The sequence below is a fragment of the Oncorhynchus gorbuscha genome, linkage group LG17 (genome assembly GCF_021184085.1).
Source record: "Oncorhynchus gorbuscha isolate QuinsamMale2020 ecotype Even-year linkage group LG17, OgorEven_v1.0, whole genome shotgun sequence".
NCBI lineage: Eukaryota > Metazoa > Chordata > Actinopteri > Salmoniformes > Salmonidae > Oncorhynchus > Oncorhynchus gorbuscha.
The window spans coordinates 54169745-54188842 of NC_060189.1; the positions used below are offsets into that span (position 1 = coordinate 54169745).

General features: G+C 46.0%; 1 protein-coding gene across 1 annotated transcript in view; it reads left to right on the forward strand.

Moving 5' to 3' along the window:
• The window catches only part of LOC124001440 (vascular endothelial growth factor C-like), a 106392-nt gene extending 89135 nt beyond the window's left edge, over positions 1-17257 (forward strand). Inside the window, exons 4-7 of the mRNA XM_046308171.1 lie at positions 15128-15170; positions 15423-15522; positions 15605-15775; positions 17149-17257. Of these exons, the coding sequence (XP_046164127.1) occupies positions 15128-15170; positions 15423-15522; positions 15605-15775; positions 17149-17257 (423 nt within the window). The remainder of the gene's footprint in view (positions 1-15127; positions 15171-15422; positions 15523-15604; positions 15776-17148) is intronic.
• Positions 17258-19098: the final 1841 nt, after the last annotated feature.

Sequence of the window (19098 nt, forward strand, 5' to 3'; positions counted from 1 at the left end):
ACGTTTGCATTGCAGCCAATCCTATAGCTGTACAGCAAATCAGAAATCTGTTCACTATGCCCAGAGGTTCTCAAACTATTTTGACCCGTGACCCCGAAAAAGGTGTGGGTCAAAGGTTGAGACCCCTGCGCATGCACATGCACGTGTGCACAAGGGAACACAATCGCTGCGCAAATGTACCTGTAACGGCCGTTGTTGGTGGAAGAAGGTGAGGACCAAGGTGCAGCGTGGATGTGTCCATATTTATTAAATGAACACGGAAATAACAAAAATAACAAAGAGAAACGACCGAAAACACTTCTGGCTGGTGCAGACACACAACAGAAAACAGAAAATAATCACCCACGAAACACAATAGAAAACAGGCTCCCTAAATATGGTTCTCAATCAGGGACAACGATTGACAGCTGCCTCTGATTGAGACCCATATCTGGCCAAACACAGAAATAGCAAATCATAGAAAAACAAACATAGACAACCAACCCAACTCACGCCCTGACCATACTAAAACAAAGCCATAACAAAAGAACTAAGGTCAGAACGTGACAGTACCCCCCCCAAATGTGCAGACTCCGGCCGCAAAACCTGAACCTATAGAGGAGGGCCTGGGTGGCTGTCCGCCGTGGCGGCTCTGGCACGGGACGTGGACCCCACTCCACCATAATCCTTGTCCGCCTCTTAGCCCGCCTCCGTGGCCTCTTTAGAGAGGTGACCCTCACCGCCGACCTCGGCCTGGGGACGCTAGCAATGGGTCCCGAATGGACGGGAGACTCCGGCAGCACCGGACGGACGGGAGACTCCAGCAGTACCGGACAGGCGGGAGACTCCGGCAGCTCCGGAGAGAAGGGCGATTCCGGCAGCGCCCGGCGTGACGGACGGCTCCGGCAGCTCCTGACTGACGACGGCTCTGGCAGCTCCTGACTGACGACGGCTCTGGCAGCTCCTGACTGATGGACGGCTCTGGCAGCTCCTGACTGACGACGGCTCTGGCAGCTCCTGACTGACGGACGGCTCTGGCAGCTCCTGACTGACGGCTCTGGAAGCTCCTGACTGACGGGCGGCTCTGGGAGTTCCTGACAGATGGGCGGCTCTGGCAGCTCAGGACAGACGGGCGGATCTGGCAGCTCAGGACAGACGGGCGCCTCGGGCAGCTCAGGACAGACGGACGGCTCTGGCAGATCTGGACTGGAGGGAGACTCTGGCAGCGCTGGACAGGCGGGAGTACCTGTAGGAAGGAGATGGAGAGACACCCTGGTGCGGGGGGCTGCCACCGGAAGGCTGGTGCGTAGAGGTGGCACCGGAAAGACCGGACCATGAAGGCGCACTGGAGGTCTCGAGCACCGAGCCTGCCCAACCCTACCTAGCTGAATGCTCCCCGTAGCCAGCCCAGTGCGGCGAGGTGGAATAGCCCGCACTGGGCTGTGCTGGCGAACCGGGGACACCATGCGTAGGGCTCGATGCCCAATCTAGCCTGGTCAATACGAGGTGCTGCTATGTACCACACCGGGCTATGCATGCGCACTGGGGACACTGTGCGCCTCATGGCATAACACGGTGCCTGCCTCTCGAGCTTCCTTGCCAGCCGTGTTCCCTCAAAGCGCTGTCTCCCTTTACCTACTGCCTCCGCTCTCCTGGCTGCCTCCACCTGTTCCCATGGGAGGTGATCCCTTCCAGCCAGGATCTCCTCCCATGTGTAGCAACCCTTGCCGTCTAGAATGTCCTCCCATGTCCATCCCTCCTTATAGCGCTGCTCCTGCTGCTACTGCCTGTTACCACGCTGCTTGGTCCTTTGGTGGTGGGTGATTCTGTAACGGCCGTTGTTGGTGGAAGAAGGTGAGGACCAAGGTGCAGCGTGGTATGTGTCCATATTTATTAGGGATTACATGTCACATTGTCACTTCTCTGGAGTCCAGAGCAAGCAGGATCATATGGCCTACCTGTATGCTGTGGGGGTTATACAGGACCAAATGGAAATCATGACCTGGCTGGAGACTTTCTCTTCCTCACAATAATTAACACATCATTCATTCGCCAGAATATGTTACATCTTCATCCCATAAGTATTGATGGTAGCGAGATGTTACAGCTATTTTTAGACATATGGCCAGTAACACCACTGAGGTATATAATTATTATCCATTCAAACTATGCATTTCTAAAATATGAAAATGAGCAATGAAATCACCAGGGAGCCTAACAGTAATGTTCTGGCAAAGATGAGTCCATAGCAGATTGCTAAACTGTATTTTATATGGGTAATATGACTCTGTGCCACAAAATGAGTGACAAAACGTTACAAAACCTGGCCAGGTCATTTCAAATCAAAGTCGAGTCCCGAGTTCTGTAGCTCCAAGAGCAAGTCAAGTCTCAAGTTATTGTCTTTTCTATCAAGTCTCTAAATATCATTCAACAAACGCCTTTGGATATCAGGGCCAGCACAGCAGCGTCCAGAGCGTGAAACAAAGAGGTAAACATTTAATCTATAAGAGGTGCCGGTTCTCAAGCAGTAGAACATATGAGTTGACGGTACTCCATACTGGCGAGCATCGGCCCAAATCAAGCACTGCTAGTGATGGTCTTCCCCTGCTACTCCTCTGATCTCTCAACTAGCTAGCTAGCTAGCTAGCTTTCACTTCCATCAGCAGCGTGAAATTAATCCATGCTTTTGTCACTTCTAGGTTAGACTACTGTAATGCTCTACTTTCCGGCTACCCGGATAAAGCACTAAATAAACTTCAGTTAGTGCTAAATACGGCTGCTAGAATCCTGACTAGAACCAAAACATTGATCATATTACTCCAGTGCTAGCCTCTCTACACTGGCTTCCTGTCAAAGCAAGGGCTGATTTCAAGGTTTTACTGCTAACCTACAAAGCATTACATGGGCTTGCTCCTACCTATCTCTCTGATTTGGTCCTGCCGTACATACCTACACGTACGCTACGGTCACAAGACGCAGGCCTCCTAATTGTCCCTAGAATTTCTAAGCAAACAGCTGGAGGCAGGGCTTTCTCCTATAGAGCTCCATTTTTATGGAACGGTCTGCCTACCCATGTCAGAGACGCAAACTCGGTCTCAACCTTTAAGTCTTTACTGAAGACTCATCTCTTCAGTGGGTCATATGATTGAGTGTAGTCTGGCCCAGGAGTGGGAAGGTGAACGGAAAGGCTCTGGAGCAACGAACCGCCCTTGCTGTCTCTGCCTGGCCGGTTCCCCTCTTTCCACTGGGATTCTCTGCCTCTAACCCTATTACAGGGGCTGAGTCACTGGCTTACTGGGGCTCTCTCATGCCGTCCCTGCAGGGGGTGTGTCACCTGAGTGGGTTGATTCACTGTTGTGGTCATCCTGTCTGGGTTGGCGCCCCCCTTGGGTTGTGCCGTGGCGGAGATCTTTGTGGGCTATACTCAGCCTTGTCTCAGGATGGTAAGTTGGTGGTTGAAGATATCCCTCTAGTGGTGTGGGGGCTGTGCTTTGGCAAAGTGGGTGGGGTTATATCCTTCCTGTTTGGCCCTGTCCGGGGGTGTCCTCGGATGGGGCCACAGTGTCTCCTGACCCCTCCTGTCTCAGCCTCCAGTATTTATGCTGCAGTAGTTTGTGTCGGGGGCTGGGGTCAGTTTGTTATATCTGGAGTACTTCTCCTGTCCTATTTAGTGTCCTGTGTGAATCTAAGTGTGCGTTCTCTAATTCTCTTTCTTTCTCTCTCTCGGAGGACCTGAGCCCTAGGACCATGCCCCAGGACTACCTGACATGATGACTCCTTGCTGTCCCCAGTCCACCTGACCATGCCCCAGGACTACCTGACATGATGACTCCTTCCTGTCCCCAGTCCACCTGGCCATGCTGCTGCTCCAGTTTCAACTGTTCTGCCTTACTATTATTTGACCATGCTGGTCATTTATGAACATTTGAACATCTTGGCCATGTTCTGTTATAATCTCCACCCGGCACAGCCAGAAGAGGACTGGCCACCCCACATAGCCTGGTTCCTCTCTAGGTTTCTTCCTAGGTTTTGGCCTTTCTAGGGAGTTTTTCCTAGCCACCGTGCTTCTACACCTGCATTGCTTGCTGTTTGGGGTTTTAGGCTGGGTTTCTGTATAGCACTTTGTGATATCAGCTGATGTACGAAGGGCTATATAAATCAATTTGATTTGATTTGATTTGTAAGTCGCTCTGGATAAGAGCGTCTGCTATATGACTTAAATGTAAATGTAATGATTTGAAACAAAGAGGTAAACATCTCATCTATAAGAGGTGCCGGTACTCAAGAAGTAGAAAATATGAGTTGACGGTACTCCATACTGGCGAGCATTGGCCCAAATCAAACACTGCTAGTGATGGCCTTCCCCTGCTACTCCTCTGATCTCTCAACTAGCTAGCTAGCTAGCTTCACTCCCAATCCATCAGCAGCGTGAAACAAAGGTAAAGTTGGCAGATGGCAGCCAGCTGAGGCCCAACATTCATCTTGATGGCAAAGTGTAATTAGGAAGCGGCTGTATGAGCAGACATGATGCCATAAATAACTCTAAACCAGAGAGGAGCAGAGAGAGGAGAAAGGAGCTTGTCTCTTAATGACCCCAGAGTCACTGTGAACAGCCACATGTCAACAGGATACAAGATTCATCGGGTTGGCCCGGTTCAGTGTTCGGAACCCCCCTCCCACCTTCCTAAAATAAAAATAGGTTATAAAAATAGATTAATGTGTCCTCTAATGAAAAAGTTGTTGTCTGTGGTAAAACCAGTCTATAAATGCAAAATCATACAGTCAGCCCATCCTCAAAACACTAGATTGTTTCATTATGCAGTGTACTATCTATAGCTACAGTATATTCTGTATTTAACTGCTGTTTATAAAGTTTTTATAAAATGTAAATATCAAATAGCCCTGAGGCAAAAAGTAGTCGGCTTAAGGATAAATTCAGCCACTTATTTATTGTTGAACTCAGAAAAAGAGGTCTGTCTCAGCGGGTTTAATAGCCTCCACAAAATGGGATACAAGGTAAATTGAAAGAAATCCCACTTGAGAGACTGCCCTGGTTTCCTGAAGTCCTCTGTTTTGTGTGCAAATGTTTTTACCACAGCCAGTAGGTCCAGGTTGCAGGCCAGACTGTTTCCTCTACTGAGTAATGCCAACCCAGACAGTTTGCTGAGACATTGTCCATTATATGTCCATTGCGCTGCACACAATTAAATGTAGTCTTGAATGACACATGCCAAGATACACCAGGGATAAGGAAATGTTGATATTACAACCACACCAAGCTGGTTCACCAGCATTTTTTTTTTTTCAAGCCCTCAAGAACTGTTGCCTGCTAAACATGATTATCTATTTGCATCTGACAATGTATTGTCTGTCCAGTAACCAGACAACCTGTTGAGGACGGCAATTAAGGAGAATGAGAGGCTCAATTAAAGATGTTGCGGAATTGCTGTATTTGAAGCACCCCTCCCTTCTGCCCAGCCCTGATGTTGAAACGGCAATCAGCTTTTGAACACCTGAGGAAGCCCCACTCATTGCACTGGCACCATCGTAGCCTTGACCACGCCATTTGATCACCGATATCCCCGAATACTTTCAATCAGTTAAATGTTTTTTTTGTGTCACATTCCTGAATTCCCAAGAAACAAGCACTTAGCTTCCTAGTACATATGAAAATGACTTTTTGTGCTTGCCCCCTTCCTTGCGGGGCTGTCCGGTATGCCAGTGGTTGACCAGTAGTTGTTACGATGTGTAATAAATAATGAATCCGTTTTGCCAGAAGGAAAACCAACCGTATTTGTTTGTGCTGCTGACTCTAACTGTAGTTATATAATCTGAAAACAACAAGAGTGATACAGTCTAACTCAGTCTACCTCAGTCCACCTCAGTCTACCTCAGTGGTAAGCAAAGTCACTAGGAGAAAAGTGATTAAGGATGAGCCATAATAAGTTCTCAGTGTGACCAGGAGGGGTGCTGTCAGGGTCCACCTCAGTAAATCCCCTCATCTGTACCTCAGTCTACCGGCAGTCTACCTCAGTCTACCTCAGTCCACGTCAGTCTGTCTGACTGTTAAATCACTAGGAAAGAGCATGAAGTGTGACAGAGTGCATTTTTCTGTCAAAACAAGGGGTTTGGAGGGAATCAGTAAAAGCCTTCAGGAGAAACAAGCCCCCAGGCACACCCACATCCCTGTGTGTGCGTGTCTGTGTCTGACTGTTAAATCGCCCTGGGAAAGAGCATGAAGTGTGACAGAGTGCATTTTTCTGCTCAAAACAATTTGGAGGGAATCAAAAAGCCCTGGCAGGAGAAACAAACCCCCCACACACACCCACATCCCTCAAATCCTTCACACACACAGACACACACATACACACACAACAGTGCCCACCTCGTTCTACTCGTATGTCACAGTTTCTCACAGTGTGGGAGGCAGCACTGTCAGTCTGTCATAACGGCAGCAAACGGTTCCCTCTCCCTGTCGTCACACATACTTCCTCAGCTTTTACACACACACACACACACACACACACACACACACACACACACACACACACACACACACACACACACACACACACACACACACACACACACACACACACACACACACACACACACACACACACACACACACACACACACACACACACACACACACACAGGTAGATGTATTTGGCCAGGCCCTGCATATTACCCCAACAATCATGATGAATCACCTCCATGGGACAACAGAGGATTCAAGATTCCAAACTTTACAGAATAATATCTGTCCCAGTTGTCCCTGTATACAGGCTGAGTAATCAGTCACTCACTGGCTGCATGGTCCCTCATCAGCACCGCCCGGCCCTTTCTTTTCTCATCAGCCTGACCCAGCAGTGCTGCAGCACAGCACATGCATCCCTCACCCAGACACATCTCTCTCCTCATAGAAAGATAGTGCAGCCTCTTCGTGTTTCAGAGAGGCCAGCAATTCACGACACAAGAAGAGAGGAGAGAGATGATATATTGACAACACAGGGAACCCAGTTCATAGCCTGGCTAAACCAGACTGAACGCTGCACTCTCCATTGAGGTGAATGGTGAGTTCAACATGCAGTCTAGTTTAACCAGGCTACACATGATTCCTCACAGTTTTCCTCCATTAGAGAATCAAAAAACTGCACCGTGGGCTTTTAATGAGATAGGATAATACAGTGGAATGACTCACAAATATCCTAATAAGCACCAAGGACTTTTCTTGTTAGGGAGACTGCTTGGGTTTTTCATCAGTGCAGTCAGTGAATTAGTAGGAGGAAGAAAGGAGGAAAAAAGAGGGAGGATGATGAAGGGAGTTCATGAAAAGGATAAAGAGGGAATAGAAAGGAATTTAAATCGATAACCTGAGACCACCTCACAAATAAGCCTCGAGGAACCGGCACAATATTAAAAGATACTCATCAAGCTCATTCATATTTAAACCTAGGTAAAATATCCTATCCACCGCAGTGATACTGTTTCAACATCATTTAAATCAGCTCTGGTGTCCTAATACTGTTGACGTTTATATTCCTCACATTACGAATCACTCAGTTTCTCAACGGTTCCCCTCGACAATCAGATATCACATCCCTTCCTTCACACAAAGAAAAGAACTGACTGCCGTTAATAACTAACAGAGATACCCATCGTTGGCGACTGAAGTGATTAGGCTACAATGATTCACTGGTAAATCATCAGTAACTGTCGTGGAAGCTGTGGAAGATGCTAGTGGCTCTTTGGGGGGGCAGTCTAACAAGTAGTGTTGTGGTTTAAATTCATGTTGCTTGAAGGCTAAAATGAATCAATGGTTTATTGTGAGCATAGCTGTGCTGCGATTCATTCAACCACTCACTGTTTCCGACCGGCTGGGTTGATTCTTAGGTGTGTCTGCTGGTTGCACCGAGAAGGACAATAGGCCTTTTCAGAACACGACTGGGTCAACTGTCTGCTTTCAAATGCAGGACACGCCTATTTTTGTCCTTTCCACACATACTGTCGGATAGAACGAAAAGGTTACAACTCAGTAGCACACAGCGGGACACAACATCTCCCTTTCACTGACTACCATCACACAATGTGTGACATAATGACAGAGGGGGGGGGGCATCCTTTTCAGAACCATATCGAATTTGACTCCATTTCATACAGTGACGAAAACAGAGGTTGATGTGATTGGAAGACACGGCTGACTGGAAATCTCGTCATGGATCAAGATATAATCATAAATATTGATTTCTGAGAGGAATGTTTGTTGAGAGGTGGTGATTCCAACCAATTATGTTTAAAAATCACATTTTCAACTTGAACATTCTGATTAGGTCTACAAACTCTTGTTAGCAATGTAAAAGCAAAAAGGAAACAACTTTACTAATCTGTAAGTAAGCCTATCCAACAAGACAATAATTGGAGGAGAAAGCTAGATGAAAAAGCTAGAAAGCTAAAACCTTTTTTAAGGTACTAGCCATCAAGTGGAGTGGACAGTCACAGGCATGATCAACTACTCCCTTGGGAACCTCTTCATTGAAAAGTAGTTTTTGGATTGCCTTTAATAGATGCAATATAATGACCCTTCAGACTCACGATAATCTCTTACAAACCTCTGCCAGGCCACATTGTTAAACTGTCTGTCTAATTTAACTGTTAGTTATGTTTCACCGATGACAAGTATTACCTTGCGCGGTGGGTTTGAAACGCCCGTAAATCTACGGTGCGACGCCGGCGACGCGGAGGAGAAGAGGGCCATAAAACATAAGAAGCTTTGCTCTCCTTGAATAACAATCACCAGAGTGGAGGAGTCAGTCAGAGCTGCCAGTTTAAACAGCCGTAACTCTGTGCTGAGGGACAGTTGAACAAGCCGGGGACAATTCATGGCCCATCTATGTGATTACACTCATGGTATGTATACCTAGTGTGTAACCCAAATGGCGCCCTATTCCCTATATAGTGCACTACTCTTGACCAGGGCCTATCGGGTATAGGGTGCCATTTGAGGTGCAGCCCTAGTCTAGCGTATGGGAGCATTTGAGACTGATCACACGTTGACATGGATAGACATTCAATGTCCCCACTTTCTCACTGATTTAGGTTAGTGCCACCAGGAGAATAAATAGGTGTGAGCTTTATAGGCTCGAATAAGTGGCTATATTTACATCTTACACTGAAAGAGGTTCATGACCATTAAAACAGATTGCAATGCTGTCTAGTGTCTGACAGTACAATGGCAGTGATTACATCGAGCCTATTTCCATTACTCTCAGAAGCATGAGGGGAAAAAACTAAGTGCTATGGGAGTGCTTTTAGCTTAATGGAGATGCCCATGTCACAACACTGAGGAGCGTCCAAAATGGCACCCTATTCCCTTCATAGTGCACTACTTCTGAGAAGAACCCTATGGGCTCTGTCAAATGCCATTATGGAAGCACCATTAATGGTTACGTCTAGCTCTCCCCTCCCGAGAGTCGGTGGTGGTGAATAAGTTGTTTTATATCACTGTGCAGACAGAGCCAGTCAGTCACTCCATATGAAATGCCCTTTATTCTCTGAAGACACACAACAGCCTCCCACCACATTCTACCACCTGTCAGCGGCACACAAGGCACATCTGACAAATCAGGTTTAAACGGACCAAGACTAAGGAGAGGATGGAGGTGAAAATGATGTAAAGCTTCATGATACATATCATCAATACACAATGTGGCAAATCCTTGGTCCTGCCAGAAAGCTTATTGGGGAGCTGAGTGGAATGTAGATGATAAGTATGTGAGCAACAACTCAACATCAACACCAAAACGCCAATATTTTTGGAAAAGGATCGGTAATCAAGCTCATTGCGATACTGGTGAAAATGATGATAGCAGCATTGATGATACAATACCTCACCAACAACAACAACTCCTATAATGATAGTTCTACTATATAAACACAGAAACACAATCATCTCAGTTCTCTAAAATAGCACAGTAATTACAGAAAAACACTGTTAACGGCGAGGGGAGAAGATAACGAGGTGTCATAAGAACAGAAGGAAACTAAAATGAAGTCATTAAGGAAGCGAATCATTATAAAATAATATACTGTACTGAGGAAGCTAGGAGTCAATACTTTGAAGCAACACCGACAGGTTTAATTACTACCGGTTTAATTACTAAATGTATTATGTGTTCCTTCTGTATGGTAATGGGGAATACTCTTTCACAGTTGATACGGGGAGAGTTTGATTCAAATTCATATTCAGACGAACGATAACAATACCGGAGATTCATATTCCTGTTCATTGTCAAAATATCATGGTCACAATTGAATTCCTACCAACAAGCCAACAACCTATTACCACTCACACAATTCAAGTCTTTGCATGTCACACCAAATCGGGTCCCTTCAACAGAGCGTTTTTATGCCTAGTGACAACCACTACAAGACTAATCATGAATGGCCTTTTCAACCTGTTTTGTCCCGTCTCACACTGAAAATAGATTCCGTTTCCACAGACGATTTGTGAAATCTTTTTGCGTTTCTTGTTTTTATATAAACCCCATCTCCGTTCCAATATAGTTGGTCGATCATTCATCCATGGCCACATTGTCACTCAGCTCTGTATCTGCATTACCGTCATGCATGTCATGGTGACATCGTGGTGGGTAGCCTAATTAGAATGACTGCCTTGCTCTTCCAACTGTCACTTTGTCACGAAATGGATACTGACAATAACAGTCAGTCACTAGGAAATCAACATTCTCTCAGTTGGATCCGGAGGTTAAAGGTGGTTCTCAACATTCTTGGGTTATTTTCAAGTCCCAATCACACCCCCAACCAAAGTAGGCTACCCCCTCATTTGCAGTGGATCATCAGGCCTACAGTGGCAAGAAAATGTATGTGAACCCTTTGGAATGACCTGGATTTCTGCATAAATTGGTCATTAAATTTGATCTGATCTTCATCCAAGTCACAACAACAGATGACCATAGTGCGCTTAAACTAATGACACACACATGATTGTATTTTTATTGTCCATATTGAATACATCATTTAAACACTCACAGTGTAGGTGGGAAAAAGTATGTGAACCCCGAGGCTAATGACTTCTCCAAAAGCTCATTGGGAGACAGGAGTCAGCTGACCTGGAGTCCAATCAATGAGATGAGATTGGAGATGTTGGTTAGAGCTGCCTTGCCCTATAAAAAAACACTCACAAAATTTGAGACTGCTATTCACAAGCTGCATTGCCTGGTGTGAACCATGCCTCGAACAAAAGAGATCTCAGAAGACCTAAGATTAAGAATTGTTGACTTGCATAAAGCTGGAAAGGGTTACAAAAGTATCTCTAAAAGCCTTGATGTTCATCAGTCCATGGAAAGACAAATTGTCTACAAATGGAGAAAGTTCAGCACTGTTGCTACTCTCCCTAGGAGTGGCAATCCTACAAAGATGACTGCAAGTGCACAGCGCAGAATGCTCAATGAGGTTAAGAAGAATCCTAGAGTGTTGGCTAAAAACGTACAGAAATCTCTAGAACATACTAACATCTCTGTTGACAAGTCTAAGATACATAAAACACTAAACAAGAATGGAGTTCATGGAAGGACATTACAGAACAAGCCACTGCTGTCCACCAAAAAATTGCTGCACGTCTAAAGTTTGCAAAAGTGCACCTGGGTGTTCCACAGCGCTACTGGCAAAATATTCAGTGAACAGATGAAACTACAGTTGAGTTGTTTGGAAGGAACACAAAACACTATGTGTGGACAAAGAAAGTCACAGCACATCAACATCAAAACCTTCTTCCCAACTGTAAAGTATGGCGGGGGGAGCATCATGGTTTGGGGCTGCTTTGCTGCCTCAGGGCCTGGACAGCTTGCTATCATCGACGGAAAATTAATTCCCAAGTTTATCAAGACATTTTGCAGGAGACTGTTAGGCTGTCATCCAATTGAAGCTCAACCGAAGTTGGGTGATTCAACAGGACCCAACGACCCAAAACACAGAAGTAAATCAACAACAGAATGGCTTCAATAGAAGAAAATACGCCTTCTGGAGTGGCCCAGTCAGAGTCCTGACCCCAACCCGATTTGAGATGCTGTGGCATGACCTCTAGAGAGTAGTTCACAACAGACATCTGAAGAATATAGCTGAACTGAAACAGTGTTGTAAAGAGGCATGGTCCAACATTCCTCCTGACCTTTGTGCAGGTCTGATCCGCAACTACAGAAAACATTTGGTTTATTGCCGCCAAAGGAGGGTCAACCAGTTACTAAATCCAAGGGTTCACATACTTTTTTCCACCGTGCACTGTGAATGTTTACACAGTGTGTTCAATAAAGACATGAAAACATATAATTGTTTGTGTGTTATTAGTTTAAGCAGATTGTGTTCGTCAAATTGTTGTGACCTAGATGAAGATCAGATAAACTTTTATGACCAATTTATGCAGAAATCCAGGTATTTCCAAGTGGTTAACATACTTTTTCTTGCCACTCTATGCTCTTGAGTCTTCCCATTCCCAAGTACACAGGCTGTGGATAGGCCAGGTACAGTTGAAGTCGGAAGTTTACATGCACTTAGGTTGGAGTCATTAAAACTCGTTCTTCAACCACTCCACAAATTTCTGGTTAACAAACTATAGCTTTGGCAAGTCGGTTAGGACATCTACTTTGTGCATGACACAAGTCATTTTTCCAACAATTGTTTACAGACAGATTATTTCAGTTATAATTCACTGTATCACAATTCCAGTGGGTCAGACTTTCACATACACTAAGTTGACTGTGACTTTAAACAGCATGGAAAATTCCAGAAAAGGATGTCATGGCTTTAGAAGCTTCTGATAGGCTAATTGACATCATTTGAGTAATTGGAGGTGTACCTTTTGGATGTATTTCAAGGCCTACCTTCAAACTCAGTGCCTCTTTGCTTGACATCATGGGAAGAAATCACCATCAAAAGAAATCAGCCAAGACCTCAGAAAGAAATTGTAGACTTCACAAGTCTGGTTCATCCTTGGGAGCATTTTCCAAATGCCTGAAGGTACCACATTCATCTGCACAAACAATAGTATGCAAGTATAACACCTTGGGACCACGCAGCCTTCATACCACTCAGGAAGGAGACGCGTTCTGCCTCCAAGAGATGAACGTACTTTGTTTCAAAACGTGCAAATCAATCCCAGTACAACAGCACAGGACCTTGTGAAGATGCTGGAGGAAACAGGTACAAAAGTATCAATATCCACAGTACAACGAAGCAACTGCACATGGGGACAAAGATTGTACTTCTTTGAGAAATGTCCTCTGGTCTGTGAAACAAAAATAGAACTGTTTGGTCATAATGACCATCGTTATGTTTGGAGGAAAAATAAGGAGGCTTGCAAACCAAAGAACACCATCCCAATCATGAAGCCCTTCGGTGGCAGCATCATGTTGTGGGGGTGCTTTGCTGCAGGAGGGACTGGTCCACTTCACAAAAGAGATGGCATCATGAGGAAAGAAAATTATGTGGATATATTGAAGCAACATCTCAAGACACCAGTCAGGAAGTTAAAGCTTGGTCGCAAATGGGTCTTCCAAATTGACAATGACCCAAAGCATACTTCCAAATTTGTTGCAAAATGGCTTAAGGACAACAAAGTAAAGGTATTAGAGTGGCCATCACAAAGCCCTGACCTCAATCCTAAAGAAAATTTGTGGGCAAAACTGAAAAAGCGTGTGCGAGCAAGGAGGCCTACAAACCTGACTCAGTTACACCAGCTCTGTCAGGAGGAATGGGCCAAAATTCACCCAACTTTTTGTGGGAAGCTTGTGGAAGGCTACCTGAAACGTTTGACCTAAGTTAAACAATTTAAAGGCAATGCTACTAATTACTAACTGAGTGTATGTACATTTCTAACCCACTGGGAATGTGATGAAAGAAATAAAAGCTGAAATAAATCATTCTCTCTACTATTTTTCTGACATTTCACATTCTTAAAATAAAGTGGTGATCCTAACTAACCTAAGACAGGGAATTTTTTACTTGGATTAAATGTCAGGAATTGTGAAAAACTGAGTTTAAATGTATTTGGCTAATGTGTATGTAAACTTCCGACTTCAACTGTATCTCCAGGGGTACTAGTACCCTAGGTTGAGAACCACTAACCTAGAAGAAAGTCCATAGAAATCCTGGTGAAAAAGTTTGAATACCATTGACATGGATTATTTTCCATCTAGTATTTATTAGAATCCCCATTAGCTGCTGACAAGGCAGCAACTATTCTTCCCAGGGTCCAAACAGGAATAAAACAATACAAAATCTACATCATAAATAAAACAGTAAATCAAACTAAACATTGTGTGCATTATACATACTGTCACGCCCTGTCCTTAGAGATCCGGTTTATGTTCTTATTTTGGTTTGGTCAGGGTGTGAGATGGGCTGGGTATTCTATATTCTATTATTTTATTTCTATGTTTTGGCCGGGTGTGGTTCTCAATCAGGGACAGCTGTCTATCGTTGTCTCTGATTGAGAACCATACTTAGGTAGCCCTTTTTTCCACCTGTCTTTGTGGGAAGTTGACTTTTGTTTATGGCACATAGCCTTTAGCTTCACGGTTGTTGTCTCATTTGTTGTCTTGTTGGTGCCATTTTTTATAATAAAAGAAAATGTTGCACCTTGGTCCACTCCCTTCAACAGCCGTGACAGAACTTCCCACCACCAACAACGGACCAAGCAGCGTAGTAAGGAGGAGCAGCGTGTTCAGGATTCATGGACTTGGGAGGAGATCCTGGACGGTAAGGGACCCTGGAGGCAGGCTGGGGAGTATTGCCGTCCATGGGAGGAACTGGAGGCAGCAAAAGCAGAGTGGCAGTGTTACGAAGGGCACACGGGGAGTGTGACTGAGTCAGGTTGGAGACCTGAGCCAACTCCCCGTGCTTACCATGGCGAGCGTTGTACTGGTCAGGCACCATGTTATGTGGTGGAGCGCACGTTGTCTCCAGTGCGCGTGCACAGCCCAGTGCGCTACCTTCCAGCTCCCCGAATGGGCCGGGCTAGAGTGGGCATCCAGGTCGGAGGGTGCCGGCTCAGCGCATCAGGCTGCCAGTATGTTTCTACGGCCCAGGATATCCTGCACCGGCACACTGTGTCTCTGGTGCGTCTGCACAGCCCAGTGCGTCCCGTGTCTGCTCCCCGCATGTGCCGGGCCAAAGTAATCATCCAGACAGGACGGGTTGTGCAGGCTCCTAGCTCGAGACTTCCAGTGTGCCTTCACGGCCCAGTGTATCCGGTGCCTGTGCCAAGGACAGGGCCTCCTGTATGTCTCTCTATCCTGGTGAGCCCTGTGGCAGCTCCACGTACCAGACTGCCCATACATCTTCTCCCTCCAGTGATGCTCCTTGGCAAGAAGCCTCCAGTATTGATCCATGGCACGAATCCTCCAGTGATGATTCATGGCATGCAGCCTCCAGTGAGGAGTCATGGCACGAATCCTCCAACGAAGGTCTCCAGTCCGGAGCCTCCAGCGACGTTCTCCTATCTGGAGCCTCCAGCGACATTCTCCAGTCTGGAGTCTCCAGTGATGGCCTCCAGTCCAGTGTCTCCAGCAACGGCCTCCAGCGACGGCCTCCAGTCCGGTGTCTCCAGCGACGGCCTCCAGTCCGGAGTCTCCAGCGACGGCCTCCTATCTGGAGTCTCCAGCGATGACCTCCTGTCCGGAGTCTCCAGCTACGGCCTCCAGTCCGGGGCCCGCAGCGAGGGTGCCCAGTCCGGGGACCGCTACGAGAGTCCCCGCACCAGAGGTGCCACCAAAGTGGGGTAAGCCAGTGGTGGAGCGGGGTCTGTGTGCCGCTCCTGAGCAGCCACCGCGGATAGATGCCCACCCAGACCCTCCCCTATAGGTTTAGGTTTTGCGGCCAGAGTCAGCACCTTTGGGGGGGAGGGGGTACTGTCATGCCCTGACCCTAGAGATCCTGTTTATGTCTCTATTTCTGTTTGGTCAGGGTGTGAGTTGGGGTGGGTATTCTATATTCTATTATTTGTATTTCTATGTTTTGGCCGGGTAGGATTCTCAATCAGGGACAGCTGATTTAGGTAACCCTTGTTTCCACCTGTCTTTGTGGGAAGTTGACTTTTGTTTATGGCACATAGCCTGTAGCTTCATGGTTGTTTTCTCGTTTGTTGTTTTGTTGGCGTCATTTTTTATAATCTTTTTTTTTTACGCTCACCACCCTGCACCTTGGTCCACTTCCTTCAACAGCCGTGGCACAGTATGTATGGTGCTCCATTACTACAAATGAACAGTGTAAAATGTACAATCTCAGCTACTGTTGCCCTCCATCACTTCCAAATTGTTATTAGGCCTAGCCGGCATTACTCCTGTCTATCACACGTCACTGCTCAGTGTGCTAGCATATATCCGAATCTAGCATACTCATCATCCCATGTAAACATCCCATCACAAGTGACAGCTGGTATCTAGGGTACAAAACACACCATCAGTACACGCTAGCTGTTTGTTGGCCACTAAATGTACCTGTGAGCTGAGATCAGGACCCTTACCACAAAGCAGTTGCTTATATTGAAATGTAAGAACAATGTTACAGAACCGGTCAAAGGCAATAATGTGTCCGATGTGACGCATCACATAAAAGACTGATGGATCATGATGTCCATATACAAGAAACTACAGTGCGTTTATAGTGTGAAATACACCATAATGTCAGTAATAATAGGCTAAACATCACCATGGTGACTAGGTTAATAACTAAAATGACAATCTGGTGAGTTTCGTTGGTAATTGGGCCCAACAGAAACATCCATCCCCAATGTCAATTATCTCACACTGACTGCAGACAAAATGGCCCAATCAAGCAGATACAAGCCCAGGTTTCTTTTTCCTTTTATGGTTGGCTGGTGTGTGTGAAACCTCAGCTGTTCTGAGTTTGAGTCAGAGGACAGCTTCCCAAATGCCACCCTATTCCCTATGTAGTGCACTACTTTTGACCAGGGCTATAAAGTAGTACACTATATAGGGAATAGGGTGCAATTTGGGACGCAGACTTTGAGTCAGGGGGGGAAACGGGGTGATTCTGATCTCAGGAACTGTTCCTATTTTTCTGTTGCCTGCCACGGAGGATGAGCTTTTTCCCCCAGAGCATATAATGCTGTCGCTCCCTTCCGTCTTTCAGAGGATTGGCTGGCTGCTCGGTGGATCTGAATCACGGAATCAGGAAGGAACTCATGAGCTCGCCTGTGTTGCTGCTCTGGGACCTACTGATCCCGACTAAAGGGTTCTAGACCTTCTTCTTTTCTTGATTTGCTTTGTTTGTAACAAATGCCTGTAGTATAGGAGCTCAATTTAGAGACTATGACACAATGGATTAAACTAAAGCAAAAGGAATCAATAAGACAAGAAAACCAAAGGACATCACCTTGTTCAGTATAATTGCTGACAAAAATAGCAACACACGACTAATCTAAAGTCAACACATACCTACTAAGGCTACTATTTTCTGTGGATAAAAAAATTGAATGAAAAGAGAGAACATTGGTCATCGAGTTGCACTGGTCCGAGGGGCTTTGTTCGATCTACTCATTCTTTCTATGAGACAGACAACCTCGAAATGGAATGTTTGACCATCTCAGCAGGGTGACTCAGTCTGTATCATGTAGAGGTCAGTGGAGAGAGGAGAGAACGGTAGGTGTCGTCCCACATAATGACCACCTCCTGATGTTTCTGTCCCTGTCAACCCGGGCCGGAGCTAGAGGGCGACAGGCTGGGTTGGCCTAATGGTGATGAACTGACAAGGCTTCACACAGACGGGGCCATGCAGTGCCGAAGGGCAATGTTACGCCATGCGGCAATGCAAATTGCGATCAGGCAAATGAGAAAGAGGCAATGACGAGATGCAATCATAAACCGACTCAGGCTGTTTTCACTGCACCCCCCAGCAGCAGAAATAGATTACAAGATGATAGGCATATTTGAAACAAGCCTCACGGCTAAACAGAGTGCAGCTAGGGCTACATAACATGAAGGGCTGGCAAAGAGCTGTAGGTGTTCAAGGAGATCATCAAGCCACACACGCTAAAGAGGATTTCGTGCCATGGTACTCCAACCTCATGCTATAATATTCTGAATGTACACATTACTGGAAAGCGGTTTCAGTCAATCAGCATTCAGGAACCAAACTACCCTTGTTATAATAAGTCACACTTAGGAGACACAGTGACTTCCACCACAACCTGGGCCCAGCTCCACGAGGGGGCAAAAGGGGGCTTTAGCCCCCTCAGTTTTAATTTTATGTCCCTATATAAAAAAAGTTACAATTATTGAGTGACGGGTTGGTGCAAAATGTGTATCTCCGCTGTGCTGTGTCAGTAGTTAAGTATGACTCCTTTGGTTTCCATAAAAAGCGGGAAAAAACACTTCTCATCTATGGTAGGCTAAGTGAATAAAGCGATACGCTTCTGCCTGTAACATTTGATTTTGATTTATAAGGACGGGGTCAAGTTTACCGTTGCAGCTGCTTCACTCAACTCAGCCTCACACCCCAACACCACAGGGTTTAGTTAGCGTCTTAGCTAGCTGTAAAAAGCGTAAGTAGCCTATTTAGCTAGCTGGAACCAGCTAATCTGCCACTGCCACGGTGGATAGGAGAAATTGGCTTAGCCAAAGTATCCAAACACAGCCAATGGAGAAGGGGACACCTGGCTACTGTGTCAGTGGCTGTTAAACGTTGTGACAGCATCGTGAAGTTCCTCTCTGACATCGAATGCATGCGTTCGTACAACACAGAAGTAAGACTTGAGGCTACAGGGCTGCTAAGGGCAATGCTGGACCCTGGCTTTAAGTTTACAGCCACCATGGTGCACAGAATCCTCAGTCTTCTCCATCCTCCAAACAAATGTATTCAGGCAAAAGCAACAGATCTTTACACTGGAGTCAAAGTGGTCCGCAGTGCGTTGGAGTGCTGAGGTGTGACAAGCCGGGGTGTGACAGCGAATTCGAAGCCATTTTTGGACAGTTCAGTGCCAGTGGCAGCGAGTTCGAGGCCATTTGTGGACAGATCAGTGCCAGTGGCACTGACGCACCACAAGCTCCAAGCAATTATGACAACGTTATGTAAGTACAAATC